Genomic DNA, 18,425 nt, shown 5'->3' with positions numbered 1-18,425 from the left:
ATGGGGGTGGAGAACCCCCTTCCCCACCAAGAAATTAACCCCTTAGGGAAAGGTTAGGGATATTTAAGGGTGAAGGCCATGTCACACAGTCCAATTATTAGATGTGCTCTTGAACCACATTCTCACCCTGCATTTAAGGCACTGTGAAGAGTCCTGGCATCCCCCAAAGAATTCTGGGAGCTGCCGTTTGTTAAGGTGGCAAGAGCTGTGAAGAGATGCCCTGTCCCCCTTACAGAACTACAATTCACATAGTTCCCTGTGAAGTGGGACTGACCGTTAAACCGCTCTGGGAATTGTAGCTCTTGGAGGGGAATAGGGATCTCCTAAAAATTACCAGCGTCCTTTAAGAATCTACAGCTCACAGGAGTCTTTTCTTGGGGACACGCCGTGACAGTTCAAAGCTTCAAATGCCTGGTGTGAATGTGGGCCTGGTGGATTTGAAATGCGCATCCACAAATGTAATGTGAGAATAAGTCCAACAGGTATTTTCAAGACGAGCACATCTCCTGCTTAGCAGAAAAGCAGGGTTGGCTGCAAATTCCAAAGCTGAGCAGCAAAACTGAGCAGCAAAGTCCATTTCCCCACTGCGCACCTTGCAATTTTTTCTCTCCCTGCAGCATCTTTTCAATGTAGAATAGCTGTGGGTGTGTGGACAGCTGTGGCTGAGGGTGTGTGAGCATGGAAAGCCGCGTGTGTGCCGGCGTGTGCCAGCTTGGGGTGGTGGGAGAGAGAGCAGCCGTCTGCTTGGTGCTGAGTTTCAGGTTGTTTTGACACCAAGAGTCTTCGTGAAAGTGCAGCATGGTGTTGTTGTTGTTGTTGTTGCTGGTGGCGCAGAACGTGAGAGGTGTCCTGGTCAGCTGGAAGGCAGGTATATGCACACCAGTGAAGGTCTTCAGTTGGATTGAGTTTGGTAAGGAAACAAGCCATCCCTTTTGGGGGAAATAAAGTGAAAATTGAGCATGCCAGGGGGTGATGCTATGGGCGCATGATCCATGTGTATCACCGATGAGCATGTGGGGAGATTGTGGCCCAACTCCTCTGCTGTGATGTCCACTCCGTGTGAGCGATGGGGCAGTCATCGCAAAGAAGAGGAAGTCCTGAGCCATTGAGGCGAGTTCAGCCACAGAGGGCCATATACGGAGAGCATTACGGATCAGAGGCTATTTGGAAGTGGGTGGGTGCATCTTTCAAAGGAGGGGGGGATCACGAGTCATGCCACAGCAAGGGGGAAGTTTGGCACATGGGGTTGTGCTGATGGAGCCACGAGTGATGTCCCAGGTGTGTGGGAAGGCACTGGGTATGTGTCACTGGAGGGGTGTCATATAGGGAGGAGGGCCACGTGGGAGTTGGCTGCTGCTGCTGTCCTGGTTTTTTTTTTATCTCTCTCTCTCTCTCTCCCTCTGGCAATTTGTTAGTGATGCCTGTTTTTCTTTTCTCCCTCCTGTCTCTCCCTCTCTCTCCCTCTGTGTGTGTGCCTGTCTTTCTCTCCCTCCCTCTCTGCCTCTCTCTTGCTCTCTCCCTCTGCACTGGGCTCCCCTCCCCCTCCCTTCACAGACCCTCCTCCTCCTCCTCCTCCTCCTCTTCGTCTCAGCTTGGCGCCTGGTCCTGGCGTGGCTGCCGAACAGTCCCGGTCGATCCTTTCCGAACTAAATGCCTGTGTGACAGAATCTCCACCTTCGCCATCTTAGCCCAGCTGAGTGCCGAAATGGTAAGTGTGCCTCACCGGTTGTGCGGCATCCAAAGGAATGAAGTCTTGGCATTTGTGTGTGTGTGTGTGTGTGTGCCGAGAAGGAGGCGGGGAGAGAGAGAGAAAGAGAAAGAGAAGCGAAGGAAATGGTCCAGCGGATGACATTTCAGTGTGACAAGCAGTGCCGTGCAAGGCTGGGTGTGCGCACTCGCGTGTGAGTCTCCGTCTGGGTGTGCATGGCAAGGATATTGCATGTGTGTTTGCTTGTGCATGTGTGTGTGTGCGTGCACATTGCAATAAGCATCACCGTTGTCAGAAAGCGACTGACATGTGTCTTTGAGAATCTGTGACCTAAATAACAACAATAAAATATCTGGTTCAAGATCATTGCAGCATTGAAATGTCACCGTTGTCGTTCCCTGCCTGAAAACATCCTTCTTCTTTTCCCCCTCCATCAATGCTGGCTACTGGGTACCCCTAACTGACCCCCTTCCCCACTTATGTCACCTGCAGTTTTCGGCCGGTTGCCTGGACTATTAGAGAGAGATGGGAGAGGCTTGATGAGCGAGTGAGTGAATGGGTTCTGGAGCGAGGAGATCTGTGACTTTGAATGCTTCTGAATCTCAGGCCTTCCACTATGGATTCATATAGTATTGCTGGTCGATCCTTTTCAGGAATCTTCCTGGCACCTTTTGCTCTTTCCCTGGCTCCTCAAACCCTCCTGGACGCCTCTCAGGGACATTCTTTTGTGATTTCGGAGTGTCACGGCAGCTTTGTCTCCAGTTACTTTGATGCCTTCTTAGCAGAGCCTCAAAATGGGGTCAAAAGGGTGTATTGGCGCTTGTCAAAGGATTTGCCTTGCATGCTCTTGCACAAGTAAAGAGGGAGAAGGTAGATGGTGGCTTCTTTGTTATCAAAACTAGGCTATCGTGGAGGAGGACCGCCTGGTCAGGGCATGAATTATTGGCGTTTATGAGTTTTACTAGGACTTTGTAAAACAGGAAAGCAACTCAAGATGCCTTTATTTGATTTGTTTTCTCTCAGGTCCAAACCCCTTTTTGCAGTTTTTCAGTTGACTTTCACCCTGTTCCGGGTCCCTAGGTGAACTGCTCCCATTGAGGACCAATCCCACGATGCTCTTGGTGACCATCATCTTGAGCTTCAGGTCTTGCGAGGCCCGTTGGGCCGTTCTCTCCTTCCTCCTCCCTCACTTTGCGAAGAGCGGCTCATTGCGGGAGAGGGAGGGGAAAATCTAAAAGGTATTGAGGAGAGATGGGGGCGAGGGGAGGAGAGGGGGCACTGGGGAAGGCAGGTTTCCCGAGATGAAGGTTTGGTTTATTATTAGAAACACTAATGTATTTGGTCCACTAGTTGCCATGGAAACATCTGCACTGAAGTGGCTTTAAAGATACAGTGTTGTCTGTGCCTGCCTGAGTCCATGGCAGGCCCAAAGCCTAACCCCTTCCCAAAAGTCCAGGCCTTGCATTGTAGGATTAGGTGCTCTAGGAATTTAAGTTTTGAGGACAGCAGCATTTCTCGTGGTGTGTCTGTGCAGGAAACAATGGCGACCGAGTCGCTTTTCCCCTCAGTTTTTGCTCTGTAGCCAGGTGAGAAAAGTGAAAATGCTCTCCCTCACCTTAACTCAACCTGTGGGTCCCCAGATGTTGTTGAACTACAACTCCCATCACCCCTAGCTAGCAAGGCCAGAGCTTAGGGATGATGGGAGTTGTAGTCCAACAACATCTGGGGACCCACAGGTTGAGAACGGCTGCCTTAACTGCTCCTCTCTATTTTTTTTCTTATTGAATAGGTAGATAGGTAGTTGGAGGTTTATACAATTGGACCCAGATTCTCTGTCCTATACGGACAGTTTAAGACGTATGCTTTCTATCTTCTTTATGTTCCTTTGCCCCTTCTTCCATGGTAGCTGATGAGACATCAGTCTTCCATGCTCCCCCTCCCTCCACTGTGAGAATATTGCAAACTTTTGCTTTTTGATTAACCACAAACCCTAGCTGGTCTCAACTGTGGTCTGTTAAAACAAGAGAACGTCCAATTTGGGTTTATGAAACTGGCTTGCATCAACAAACCAAAGTTCAGGGTCTGAATGTAACCCTAAACTGTGGCCAGTCAGTAAAAACAACCCCTCATAAATTGGATGTTGCCAAAGGTTTGGAGGACTTTGAAAAGTTTTGTGCTGTTTGGTGAGATTTTATCTTATATACAACAAATTGAGCCACCTAGAACTTCCTCTGCACAGTACAGTTTGAAATTTGGCTTTCCTGATGCTCTTAAGTACTTAATGTTATGTATCTTCTGGCTATACTGGGCTGCTTTTCAGTTCTGTTATTCTTCTTGTATTGATTTGAATAAGAGAAAAGAAACCATAGTTGAACTAAAGTTCAGGGTTGGGATGTAACACTAAACTGTGGTCAAACCCTATTGGAAGTGAAAGCTTCTTATCTCCTTGTGGCTGTGTTTAAGAAGGAGAAAGTAGGCTGAACACATGAGCTAAAACTCACTGTAACTTGTTTCCATAGTTTATACTTATATCTGAATGCAGTCTAGAACTCCTCTTTCAGTACATCTTAGAATAGCATCTATTCCCATTTCAGAAGTTTTAGCTCAGCACAGGACCTCACAAATTCTCCCAGATCCATACCATCTGTTCTCCCTTTGGTCATCCGCTTCACTTACCCACTTTACCCAAAACAACTAAGCACGTCTCAAAGGTGGACATATAGAGAGTCTCTTGTATAACCCTTGCGATGTGTTTACGCTAAAAAAAATGAAAAACTGCAGAATGGATTTAAAATTCACATAACCCAAAACCGAGATGGAGGGAAGTCAAACGTTATTTATTGTTAATTAATGTTTGTTTTTTGGGTGGTTTAGATGTTTTGATTTGGTTGATGTTTTCTTTTCTTTTTTTTCTTTTTTGGTATGTGTTGGCTATTTTTCTTTTTCTTTCTTTGCTGTTGTTTGGTTATAGAAAACAAATAAAAAGAAGTTTGGGGGGGGGAAAAGAGAGTCTCTTGACCAAAGAACAGCATCCCATTAGGAATCACACTGAGAAGTCCCTGGAGAAGGGCATCTTTCTCTAATGCAAGTGCGGGATTGATTCACACATTACGTATTTTATAGGTATTCTCCTAAAACCTATTGGAAGTTCAAAGTTGCAAACGTTGCATGGGAACAGGAAGTATGCGCAGGTTTTGTTGGCAGTCATGTCCATCGCATGTGTTCATACATAGATGCTCTTTCTTGGGAAGAGTGGATTGCCACATATCAGGGGTACTTTAGTTGTGATTCCTGTATTACAGGGGATTAAACTTGGGGGGGTCTACAATAATCTACAATTATGTGATTCTGTGAGTGTGACCCTGTTGTTCTTGCTTGATCTCTTAGCAGCTTTTGATGCCCTCAACCAGGGCATCCTGACAGGCTGTCTCTGTGGCTTGGAACTGGGGGCCACAGTAGTTCTGTGGTTCTGCTCCTACATTCAGGGTCAGTTCAAGGGAGAGTGTTGGATCGGTGTAGCTAGACACCCTGGCTGTTAATAATAATATTATAATAATTTATTTCCTTCAGATCTAAAGGGAGGGTGTTCCACAGGGTGGGCGCCACCACTGAGAAGGCCCTCTGCCTGGTTCCCTGTAACCTCACTTCTTGCAGTGAGGGAACCGCCAGAAGGCCCTTGGCGCTGGACCTCAGTGTCTGGGGTAAATGATGGGGGTGGAGATGCTCCTTCAGGTATACAGGACCGAGGCTGTTTAGAGCTTTAAAGTTCAACACTGACACTTTGAATTGTGTTTGGAAAAGTACTGGGAGCCAATGCAGATCTCTCAGGACAGGTGTTATGTGGTCCCGATGGCCACTCCCAGTCACTAGTCTAGCTGCCGCATTCTGGATTAATTGCTGTTTCCGGGTCACCTTCAAATGTAGCCCCACGTAGAGCTCATTGCAGTAGTCCAAGCAGGAGATAACTAGAGCATGCACCACTCTGGCGAGACAGTCTGCGGGCAGGTAGGGTCTCACCTGCGTACCAGGTGGAGCTGGTAAACAGCTGCCCTGGACACAGAATTGACCTGTACCTCCATGGACAGCTGAGAGTCCAAAATGACTCCCAGGCTACACACCTGGTCCTTCAGGGGCACAGTTACCCTATTCAGGACCAGGGAGTCCCCCACACCTGCCCACTTCCTGTCTCCCTAAAACAGTACTTCTGCCTTGTCAGGATTCAACCTCAATCTGTTAGCCACCATCCATCCTCCAACCGCCTCCAGGCACTCACACAGGACCTTCACCACCTTCACTGGTGTTGAGTTGCGTGATGCCTCAGCATTCCATTCTGTCTCCAGCACTGCATATGTAGCCATTGGGTGTGACCATTAGGAGATTGAGATTGTGGTGTCATTCATATGCTTGGGGAACCCCCGCTCCATCTCTCTGTTACACCTGAAACAGATGTGGACATTCAAGTGTCAACATGGTGCCTGGACACAGTAGTGGGGTTTTTGAGAGTAAAAAAGTTGAAGCTGAATTTCAACTGCTTGGAGGCTCTGTGGGGGCTTTGTTCCCGCGATCGGGTATTCTGCCTGTTGTGCTCTCCCTTAAGTAACAGGTATATATAGTCTGGGTGTGTTCCTTGTACCAGCCGTGGAGGCAGCGATGGCCACCAACTTGGATGGCTTTCAAAGAGGATTGGACAAATTCATGGAGGTGGAGAGGACTCTCAATGGCTACTAGCCATGACGGCTAGGCTCTGCTTCCATGAACAAAGGCAACAATGCTTCTCAGTAGCAGTTGCTCAAAGCGACAGGGAAAGAGAGGACTATTGTGTTTGAATCCTGCTTGTGGGTTTCCCACAGACATCCGATTGATCCCTGTGCCTGGTAAGCTCAAAACCTGGCTACTTAAATGGACTCTCTGCGGGGCTGCCCTTACAGTTGGTCTCAAAGCTGCAGCTTGTGTAAAAATGAAGCATTTAAGTTCCTAAACGGGGCAGCCTCCCTTGAAGTCTAACTCCTTCACTGAAAGAGCAGCACCAGTTGTCCATTAGCTTCCAGACCAAGTTCAAGGTCTTGTTGTTTAAAAGCCCTAAATAGCTTGGGACCTAGTTCTATGACAGGGGTCTGCAACCTGCGGCTCCGGAGCCGCATGTGGCTCTTTTACACCTTTGCTGCGGCTCCGGGGCAGATACTAGCGAAGGGAGGAGGCGCATTGTGCGCCCCGACACTCCCCACTGTGGCGGGCGCTGTACTGGCTGTGACGTCGCATGTGGGCGGTGTGTGTGTTAGTTTTGCGGCTCCCAGGTTTTTTTTTCTTCGGAAACGGGTCCAAGTGGCTCTTTTTGTCTTAAAGGTTGCAGACCCCTGTTCTATGAAGAAATGCCTTCAACAAGTTCTTAAGGTCGCACAATAAGGCCCTATTGATCATGTTGCAGGCTGTAGAAGTCCAGCCCAGAGCTGAGACCCTTCTCTGTTGTGGCATTGAGTTTATGGAACCATCTTGCCCTGGAAATAAGGCAGGCACCTACCTTGTTGAGTTTTCAGTGAGTCCTGAAAATACATTACACACCAACCCTGAATGTTGGGTATTCCCGATACTGTGCCTTTTTATGGATTGGTTTTAATTTGCGCTTATTGCCATCTGTTTTAAATTTGTTTCTTGGATTGCCTTTTACGGCTGTCAACCACCACAGGGTTGATATGGGAGACGGTATAGAAATATTTTAATAATGCATACGTTCATTGGGGAGGTAGCATTGCTTGTGGATCTGAATTGCTTGCATTTTGAGGAGACTGGCAGATACAGTAGGTTCCATGTCAAAACGCGAGGGATTTCTGGCTATTTTGGACAAGTTTGTGTGTGCCTTCCTTGATGAGTTTGGCTATCAAACCAATTTTTTAAAAAGGGGGGAGGGGTTATTTTTATTTTTATTTTATTTGGGGAGTCAAATAATGGCCAGATCTTTTTGTCGGCCAGTTTGGCAGCAATGGAACAGCAATAAAGACACTTTGATATTCACAAAGTGAGCTCCATTATTAAAAACGATGGAAGTTAATTTGCTGTTAGGAACGAGGGAACTAATTTAATGGAACTAATAACTCTGTGCGAGCATGAGAGCAAGGCAGTCAGTATTCTAGTCCTCATTCATTTGCTCTTTGGGCTTGATAGTAATCATATTGTATCCAGTTGCATTTTCGTTTTTAAGGGGTGTCCCATTTCCCACAAAACAATGCACTATATAGAGAAAATTCATTCTTTCAGCTGTTTCCTCCTCTGGCTAGCCATCTCCTGCCAACCCATTGCCCCATTGCTCTACCATCTCCAACCACAGTGCTTGAAATGCAACTTGACTCAAGCCATGACTTTACTGTACATTCAGAGCCCTCCTTTTACCTTATCTGGAGTTGTTTGTCAGTGTTAGGCTCGCTCGTAACTGGTTCTTAACAGTTTTGTGGTCAGGCCACAAAACTGGCTTCACAAAATACTGGCTTCACCGGTAATGGGTTTTACAGAATTTCTTCCAAGGAGAAAACCTATGGTGGGTCAGTTCATCACAAGTCAGGAGCAAAGTTTGCCCCATTCTGTTTCCGTGTGGATTTTTAAAGAAAAAACCCCATACCCTTTACAATTTCGTGTACATACTTTACATAAACTGCTTACAGAGTTTTGTCAGTTCAGTAGTATATAAATCATGTCAAATGGAAAATAAATATATATGCTCGGAGGTTTTTGAGGTGAAAAAACCCACTTGTGAGGTTGTCCAAAGGAGTGCTTTTTTAAAAAAAAAAAAATGTTTAAGGGTACTACTCTCATTTTCACTCAAGAAAATCGCCATTTTATACTTCAAATCGGGGAAAATAAATACAGTAAATGAACAAAAGTATAAAGATGCACAAAATGTTTAGGGGTATGTGTAACCCTGCATCCCCCCAGAAAAAAGCACTGGTCCAAAGTATTCCCAACTAACCAAGAGTGGCAAACTACTGCATGGAGCTCCCATTACCACAGATGTTGAAGTCAATATAGGAAGTGCTCCCTGGTAGCTATTCATAGAATCAGCTGTTGTTGTGGTGGTTGTTGTTGTTGTTGTTAGTTGTGTCCGACTCTTCATAACCCGATGGACCAGAGCACGCCAGGCACTCCTGTCTTCCACTGCCTCCCACAGTTTGGTCAAACACATGCTGGTAGCTTCAAGAACACTGTCCAACCATCTCATCCTCTGTCGTCCCCTTCTCCTTGTGCCCTCCATATTTCCCAGCATCTTCTGGGAGCCTTCTCTTCTCATAAGGTGGCCAAAGTCTTGGAGCCTCAGCTTCAGGATCTGTCCCTCCAGGGAGCACTCAGGGCTGATTTCCTTCAGAATGGAGAGGTTTGATCTTCTTGCAGTTCACAGGACTCTCAAGAGTCTCCTCCAACACCATAGTTCAAAAGCATCAATTCTTTGGCAATCAGCCTTTTTGATGGTCCAGCTCCCACTTCCATACATCACTACTGGGAAAACCATAGCTTGAACTATACGGACCTTTGTTGGCAAGGTAATGTCTCTGCTTTTTAAGATGCTGTCTAGGTTTGTCATCACCCTCCCAAGAAGCAGGCATCTTTTAATTTTGTGACTGCTGTCACAATCTGCAGTGATCATGGAGCCCAAGAAAGTAAAATCTCTCACTGCCTCCATTTCTTCCACTTCTATTTGCATAGAATTGTAGAATTGTAGAACTGGAAGGGACCATGGAGAACATCTAGTGCAGTAACATGCAATGAAGGAATCTTTTATGCAGCTTGGGACCTGGACCCATAACCCTGAGATTAAAAGCCTCTTGCTCTACCAACTGAGCTATTCCTCCTCATTATTGTTATTCAGAGTATTTTTACCCTGCTCTTCAGCCAAAAAAATTCTCTGAGTAGCTTACATACAATCAATAAAAACAAGACAGTCCCTGCCTGCAGACTTACGATCAGAAAAACCACAACACACAAGGGAAAGGGGATAGGGCTAAATAAATAACATAAAATAAAACTCAGGCACCAATTCTTAAACAGTTGTTCTTATGATGACCAGCTTGCACCGTTCAGGGGGAGGGGTTGCCAGAACAAGCTGGCCTTTCAGCAGAGCTGATGGAATGAGCTCTGCTTTCCATCTCTCCCAATGGTGGAATGGGTCTTGGTCATCTTAGATATTTTACGTAGTTTTTTTTTTTTTAAAAAAAAGTGGTTTTTTATTAGTTTTCCAATATATCCTCAATAATAGCCACATTATAGCAATAACAGGGACACAGGTGGCGCTGTGGGTTAAACCACAGAGCCTAGGGCTTGCCGATCAGAAGGTTGGAGGTTCGAATCCCTATGATGGGGTGAGCTCCCATTGCTCGGTCCTTCTCCTGCCAACCTAGCAGTTCAAAAGCATATCAAAGTGCAAGTAAATAAATAGGTACCATTCCGGCGGAGAGGTAAACGGTGTTTCCGTGCGCTGCTCTAGTTTGCCAGAAGCGGCTTTGTCATGCTGGCCACATGACCCAGAAGCTGTATGCTGGCTCCCTCGGCCAATAAAGCTAGATGAGCGCCGCAACCCCAGAGTCGTCCGCGACTGGACCTAATGGTCAGGGGTACCTTTACCTATAGCAATAAAAATTATTTTATGTACATTTTACATATTTTATGTTCCGTTTCCTTTGTGTGCATTGCCACACAAACTATACAAAATGTATGTAAACACGTACATTTCCCTGTAAGAGTGGTTCCACCTCATCGAGACCCATCGCTCAGAGCAGGGACTTGCTATATTGATTTCAACACTCATGGCTCTGTCGGGAGTCCTCTGTACTAGCTAGCTGCTCTTAGGATGCTGAAATTGCTCTCCTCTTTTTGGGGGGTTATCTATAGTTTATCAGGGTTTTTACAGTATTGCAATAAAACAGTGCAGTTCCTTCGTCCCACCTAGCTCCCTTGTCTCCATCTGCTTTCAAACCCTTTTTAGTTACAGCACTTTCATTTTATTTATTTAATAATCACCTACCACACACATCCCAAGGTGATGAGTGCAAAATGCAATAAGAGACAGCTAAAAAAAAAAAAGGCATTTTAAAACAATACAGAAAATAGAAGCAGATTTTTTAAAAAACCAGAATGCCAAGTAGACACCCACGATAGAGACCTAGTCATCCAGAGAAGAAAGCTTGTTGGAACAAAAAATGTCTCCAGCTGTTCCCAGGAAGTGGGCGCATGTATTATCTCGAATGCTGTTCCACAGAACAGGGCAGCCAGACTAAAAGTCCTGCTCCATGTTGCCGTGGAAAGGGCTTCGAAGACCTTTGCAACTTGTAGGAGAAGATGACCCCTAGACGGAGGTGATGTACTGAGTATATAATGAAAAAGATGGTCTCTCAAGTACAGTTCTGATGTTCAGTTGTTCGTTGTGTTATGCAGAGCTTAGGTTCATCTGCTCAGATAAGGATTAGGGGAAATGCTGTGTTGGGGTCCCATTTTAACAGCTGTTAAGTTAGAGAAGTTTTCATTTCTGCATTGTGCCACCCACTTCTTCGAGTTGTGGGTACGGCTCGGTTCCAGAGTTCTGGAAATGTGCTCTAAAGTCCCTTGGAAGCTTGACTTATCATGTATTTTGCGGAGCAGAATTATGGAGCAGGAGGTCTTGTATCCAATTTCGTATGCTTGCTGTGACCGAGGCTTTCCAGTGCTAGAGAAGTACTCATTTTGAAATGAGACCGGTAGCTTTCAGACCACCTTGTATGAAAATCCGTAAGAAACAGGGAATCTGGCAATGCACAGAACCTGGGGTGAGCCTATACCCTGGTTCCCATATTGGAGTGGGCAGGTTGAATCAGGTGTGTCTGCTTCAGAATCATGGCATGCTGGATTCATTCTCCATCCCTAATCCTATGTAGGGTGGTTGGATCTGTATTTGGTCAAGGTCGCCATCATGGAGCAGAGATCTGAGTCCTGTCTTTCCTAGTTCAGCCAACACTCTTCTAGCCACCTCCCATTGGTTTAACAGTACTTGAAAGACTTTGTTGGAAATTTGTTTGGCATTCTCAACAACAACAGCAACAATATTACCTTGGCAGCTGTAATGATGTCAAGCAGATCCATTATACTGGACCAATGTGGGGATTTGTTTATTTCTTGGAGAAGTTGTATGATTGCTATGAAAGCCCTGGTTGCTCCAGTTTATTTAACACGTTGTAAGAGCTGCATAGTAATAAATAGCTTTTAGAGTAATAAGAGTATTTTGCACCATGTCATTTATTACAAACTCTGGGGGTTTTTTAATCAATCATTTTGGGTTGGAGCTTGGATTCTTGTTGTTATTATTTTTATAAAAAATAGAATGCTAGGTCAGTATAAGTGTGGATAATATTCAGAACAGGCCCTGGAAAAGCTCAATATTTTGTTTTAAAATTACATTATTCAGAAAAAAGGACAATGCAATTGTTGTAGATAACACTGTGCAAAACCCTTTAGCAGAATCCAGGGATTTTCCAGATTCATTGCTCAGAATATTTGGCAACCGCAGAAACTCTGCAGCAGCCTTCGCTAAGCTGGTACCCCCCAGGTATTTTGGGCTACAACTCACATCACTCCCAATCCTAGCACTTGATTGGCAAAGACTGCTCTACAGAATGTCTCGGATAATTTCCTGCCCCAAATTGGATGGACACCCAGATGCAAGGCACCATCCTTGTCTTTCATCGAGACACAAATCAGCGAGATAGACATTTCCATTCTTCACCCCTTGACTGGCTAGCACAACAGTTTCCAGATCTAACTCCTGATGGAAACTAAATCAAGTAGGATGTGGGTTTGGGATAACCGCAGACAACAGAACTACAACGGCGACTTCAAAAACCTAACCTTCCAGAGTCTCTAAATATTACTGCAACCCAGCATTCATTTTCTAAGTGCAGTTGTGCCAAATAAGCAAAACTCCAAGGGACAGCTCCAAGGTTTACTGCCAGTGTCCTCAGCTGATATTTCATCTGCCATCAAAACGATCTTCTTCTTCTGTATTGTCGCTGCGGTCTTCATGAGTCAAAGTTTACTATTTGTCATAAAGCATGGGAAACAGGTGAAAGTTTTGTTGCGATTGCAATAGATCACCTGGCTGGTGATTCAAGCTGGCCGAAGAAGCATTTCGGAAGGGAAGTGGGTGGGAATCATGTATTTGACCTGTTACCACTTATCATGATGGGTGAGCTTATGATATACCATATTTTTCGCTCCATAAGACACACCTGACCATAAGACGCACCTAGTTTTTAGAGGGGGAATGCAAGTAAAAAAATATTCTTTAAAGGGAGCGCTGAGCAGAGCCCGTATGTATCCCAGGCTCTGCTCAGCACTCCCTTTCATGAGCCGCGCGGAGCATGTGTGTGGCGCTTGCGAGCTTTTCCCCGAGGAGGGAGAAGCCCCCAAGAGCCACACATACCCTCCGCACGGCTCTTTAAAGGGAATGCGGCTCTAGGGGGCTTTTCCAGGAGATGGGGGAAGGGACTGAGGGGCTAAGCCAGAACAGCAAGAGGGAGCACTGCGCAGCGATCCCTCTCACTGTTCTGGCTTCTGGGATAGCTGTGCAGCCTACATTCACTCCATAAGATGCACACACATTTCCCCTTACTTTTTAGGAGGGGAAAAAGTGTGTCTTATAGACCGAAAAATACAGTAAGTCAGGGACAGGGAATCTGTGGTCCTCCAGGTGTTGTTGAACTACATCTCCCATCATCCCTGGCCATTGGTCATGCTGGTTGGGGTTGATGGGAGTTGGAGGCCCACAGCATCTAGGCTCCCTACTCTTTGTGTAAGTAGTTAGGTTTTTAGGATCATTCTTAGAGAATTTTTAGGATCATTCTTAGAGCCTATAAGGATTGGGAGAAATGGCCTCTCCAGAAGAGGAAACATCCTGAATTGCTTCAGAGCATGCTCACACCTGTCCATTGTTGCTAGAGAGACTGGAAAATGTATTGTTAAATCTACTTAACAGATTGAGCTGGGGGACATTGGGAATGCCATTTCCTAGGCTCTGCAACAGTAATAGATACTTTGAGCATTAGTGTCTGTCTGCATTTTAATGAGAAACTACCTAATTGGCCCCACACCTGATGTCATACAGCGCGATTACACCTTATGTGCATTTCGCTTGTGCAGTTACAACCTTGCAAGGTTGAAGGCTGGCTGGCTGAAGCTGCACAAAGTAAATGCACACAAAGCTTCCCTGGTGTGAAAAGAGCTTTTAAGATCTCTGCCTAGCTTACTAGGCCTAGCCCATCTCTGAGACAGTAGGCAAGCTGACGCCATGATAAATTTGTAAGACTTTTCAGTGCCACAAGACTATTTTCAAACAATAAAAATCCAGACAGAAAAGTTGCTAGTTGGGCTTTCTATTGAAAGGTTGTTGAGCTTTATTAATTTATTTTGTGGGGCAAGTTCATAATTCACCAAAAAATAGATGTTTTGGAGCTATTTTCAAGGGAAATCGCCAAAAATGACAATGTCGACATGGATTGCCATACACCCAGCTATCCCATAAAAGCAAAGGGACCCCTGACCATTAGATCCAGTCTTGGCCGACTCTGTGGTTGCGGTGCTCATCTTGCTTTATTGGCCGAGGGAGCAGGCATACAGCTTCCGGGTCATGTGGCCAGCATGACTAAGCCACTTCTGGTGAACCAAAGCAGCGCATGGAAACGCCGTTTACCTTCCCGCGGGAGTGGTACCTATTTATCTACTTGCACTTGGACATGCTTTCAAACTGCTAGGTTGGCAGGAGCAGGGACTGAGCAACGGGAGCTCACCCCGTCGTGGGGATTAAAACCGCCAACCTTCTGATCGGCAAGTCCTAGGCTCTGTGGTTTAACCCACAGTGCCACCCACGTCCCTTAGTTATCCCATACATTTTTGCAATTTCCATCCAGATTGACCAGTTGGTCGACCAAAGACCTGACCTGGTATAAGGCAGCTTCCTGCTTTCCAGAGGGACCACTGTGCTGCAGCAAAAGTACTCAAAGATGCTGGACATATCCAGAATAGTGCAGTCGGAAACAGTGTCTGGGTGCAAATAGCTATCCCATACATTTTTGCAATTTGCACCCAGACACTGTTTCCAACTGCACTATTCTGGATATGTCCAGCATCTTTGACTATTTTTGCTGCAGCACAGTGATCCCTCTGGAAAACAGGAAACTGTCTTATGCCAGTTCAGGTCTTTGGTCAACCGACTGGTCGATCTGGAGTAGAGGCATTGGGGAGAAGCCTCTGAAACGGTTCTCTGGCTATCTTTGAACCATGTGTTTTAGATAGCTGTGCTCAGCCTCTCTGCACAGATCCCAGAACACCTGGCAACAGAGAAATGTCAGCTTGCAATAGTGGTGATAGCTAAGGGGTACAAAATCAGGTTGCTTCTCAACTGCATGCATCTGCATTGCCTACCTTGCAATTCATGAGTTTCACCTGGATTTTTTTGCTAGGTCAGTGCATTTAAAGCTGCAGCGATAGGGACCTATTTGTTAATTTCAGTTTCTTCAATTGTTTTCATTCCTCCAGTCCTAAATTTAGTTCTTCACATTTCTGCAACATTTTGCGACTTGTTTATTTTTAAATCCTCAAGGAAATTTATAAGCTTTCTAGTGCAAATTTCTCACACCTTTTTTTTGCAAATATATACATTTTCCTTAAAATAATGCATTTTTTATGTTTTTTATTTGTATGTGTTTTGGCATCATCATGCATTTTTAATACACACTTCCCCCTAGCATGCATATTTTTGGAAGACACTGTTTAGCTGAAGAACTGCGTTGCAAAATCTGGAAAAGTGTTGATTTTGAAGGATAGTGGCATTTTGTGTTGGTCCAGGAACTGCAGGTTAGGTAGCTTCCATTAAAATGCCTAATAATAATAATAATGGCAGCTGCACAATCAGGACTGGTCTGCATCACACACTTAAAGCACACCCAACACACATTCAAAGCACATGACCACCTGAAGAATCCTGGGAATTGTAGTTTGTTAAGGGTCCTAGGAAATTGTAGCTCTGTCTGCAGAAACTACAGTTCTCAAGATTCTTTGTCTAAGTCACACGCTTTAAATGTGCACTGAATGTGCTTTGCACACGAAGCCCGGATCTGCTCTCAGTGCTCTTAAATTGCCAGCTCCCTCGTCCCTTTTCTTCGAGGACCGATCAGGTGACCACACATACTGCCTTCTCCACCTTTTTGCAGAGAGCTCCTGCTTTTGGTTTACTCTACGCTTCCCTCTGCATTGATTAATGCAACCCAGTAGTAATTAGCTGACTAGGCTGTCAGCTTGTCAGACCACATTGATTTCATTCAGGCCTTGTTAACTTTTCCTCCCTCTGGCAATTTCACCCCAGCAGCCACCTTTGCTCGTGACAATTTGGCAGCAAGTCTGCAATCCGAAAGAGGTGGGAAGCAGAGCTTGGTTCCCTCTAAAAGTGGCTTCTGGGTGGAGGAATGGGAAGAGAAGCAGTAGGAAGCCTTAATAGGATGTGGGACCCTAGCAGAAGGACAGGTGGGGTGCTGGACCACTTATCCTGGGCGCATCCTTAGCATGGGCACCGTGGGAATTTTCAGGGAGGCAGGAGAGGATATATTGTTTATTGATATCCTTCCTAACTTGCACTAGCAAGTTCCTTTGCTTAGCAGAGTTTACATTCCCCTTTTACATGCACAACAGATAGCTGGTTGCAGGCTTGTGTAAGCCTTTCACCAGGGCATAGCTGTCAACTTTTCCCTTTTCTTGTGAGGAATCCTATTCGGAATAAGGAAATTTCCCTTAAAAAAAGAAAAAAGTTGACAGCTATGCACCAGGGGTCAGCAAACTTTTTCAGTAGGGGGCCAGTCCACCGTCCTTCAGACCTTGTGGGGGGCCGGACTATATTTTGAAGGGGGGAAATGAACGAATTCCTATGCCCCATAAATAACCCAGAAATTCATTTTAAATAAAAGCACACATTCTACACATGTAAAAACACCAGGCAGGCCCCACAAATAACCCCGAGATGCATTTTAAATAAAAGGACACATTCTACTCATGTAAAAACACATGGATTTAGAAGGCAATTGGGCCAGATCCAGCCCCCGGGCCTTAGTTTGCCTACCCATGCTTTTCACTATTAAGTTCCTAGTAAATTCCCTTATATCCCCCTAAAAAGAATAAACACGCCACAATCTTGTGTATAAAAGAAGTTTACTTACATCAGGCAGAGCACAGTGTAGTTCCCTTAAGGCAGACTTAGCTACAAAGTATATACGTGGATCTATATCCCATAGGGGGATAATCCCAGTGTCCTCTGTTGGCTGAAAGTTTACATTCCCCTTTTACATGCACAAGAGATAGCTGGCTGCAGGCTTGTGTAAGCCTTTCACCAGGGGTCAACAAACTTTTTCAGCAGGGGGCCAGTCCACTGTCTGGCTGAAAGCCAACAGAGCATTTCTAGCTAAAAAGCTGCTCCAACGACGGAGGAAGTCAGAGAGAAAGAGAGTGCAGCATGCCTTGTCCTTTTGTTACCTGGACAGGTAAGGTCACACCCTCCTCTAGTCACATGCAAAGGAAGGATGTTCCAGCCAGGAGGAAACAGGAAGTTTTTGACTGGCTGGACCAAACATTCCCCTGCATGTCTTCTCTAGGAAAACAAGGAATGTTGTGCTTGACTTCTATCAGTGGATTACATCCCACAGACACAGGCATGGATGAAAGGATGTGGGAGAAGCAATTGCAAACATTAGCAAACAGCTGTGGAGGTAGTAGGATTAAAGGATGCTTTGGGTTCATGCCAAAGGGATTTTAGGTGGGGCTAAGTATTCATGGCTAGACTTTATTTCAAATTTTCCCACACTGTCCTTCAATTCAGAATTCCCAAACTACTCTTCTCCAAACCCCTTCACCCACCCATTTGGCCACCAAGAACACAGAATTTGGCGACCTGTGGAAGATGTCAGTGGGAAATGTAAAGGTAAAGATAAAGTCGTCCAGTCGCGGACGACTCTGGGGTTGCAGCGCTCATCTCGCTTTACTGGCCAAGGAAGCCGGCGTACAGCTTCCGGGTCATGTGGCCAGCATGACAAAGCCGCTTCTGGCGAACTAGAGCAGTGCACAGAAATGCCAATTACCTTCCCGCTGGAGTGGTACCTATTTATCTACTTGCACTTTGACGTGCTTTCGAACTGCTAGGTTGGCAGGAGCAGGGTCCGAGCAACGGGAGCTCACCCTATCACGGGGATTCGAACCGCCGACCTTCTGATCAGCAAGTCCTAGGCTCTGTGCTTTAGACCACAGCACCACCCGCGTCCATATCAGTGGGAAATGTAGCCACTTCTAACTTCCCAATTTCAGAGTCCAGCCCCTGCTAAAGTCTTTTCTTTTGCAGTTCAAACCTCCTTCCAGGGACGCTCCTCTTCCTGAAGCTGCCCACTCCGCTTGGCATTTTCCAACCTGGCTTGGTTGTGGCACAAAATCATAATCATAAAGGGCAAGCGTACGGTCTGTTGTTTGAATAACATTCCTCGCTTTATTGACAGCTGGCGCCCAACAAGGATGACATTTCTCTCAGGATCAACACAAGCTGGGATCTCTTTCTCTTCCTGGCATGATCTTTCTCCCTCACTCCTTCTCTCCCCCCCCCCCTCTCTCTCACACACACCAGATGATGCCTCAGCAAACTCAGCCAATAGTCAGTCCTATTTGGTTAGGTTCTCCAGGA

General features: G+C 45.7%; 1 protein-coding gene across 3 annotated transcripts in view; it reads left to right on the top strand.

Moving 5' to 3' along the window:
- Positions 1 to 18,425, top strand: part of ADGRB1 (adhesion G protein-coupled receptor B1) — a 394,945-nt gene that overhangs the window by 278,456 nt on the left and 98,064 nt on the right. For all 3 annotated transcript variants that reach the window (XM_083748972.1, XM_083748971.1, XM_083748973.1), the window contains exon 18: positions 1,555 to 1,708. In XM_083748972.1, the coding sequence (XP_083605098.1) occupies positions 1,555 to 1,708 (154 nt within the window). The remainder of the gene's footprint in view (positions 1 to 1,554; positions 1,709 to 18,425) is intronic.

The sequence above is a fragment of the Podarcis gaigeae genome (genome assembly GCF_964106915.1).
Source record: "Podarcis gaigeae genome assembly, chromosome: 7".
Lineage (NCBI taxonomy): Eukaryota > Metazoa > Chordata > Lepidosauria > Squamata > Lacertidae > Podarcis > Podarcis gaigeae.
The sequence above is the reverse complement of the archived record's forward strand: the minus strand, read 5'-3'. Positions and strand labels throughout refer to the sequence as shown.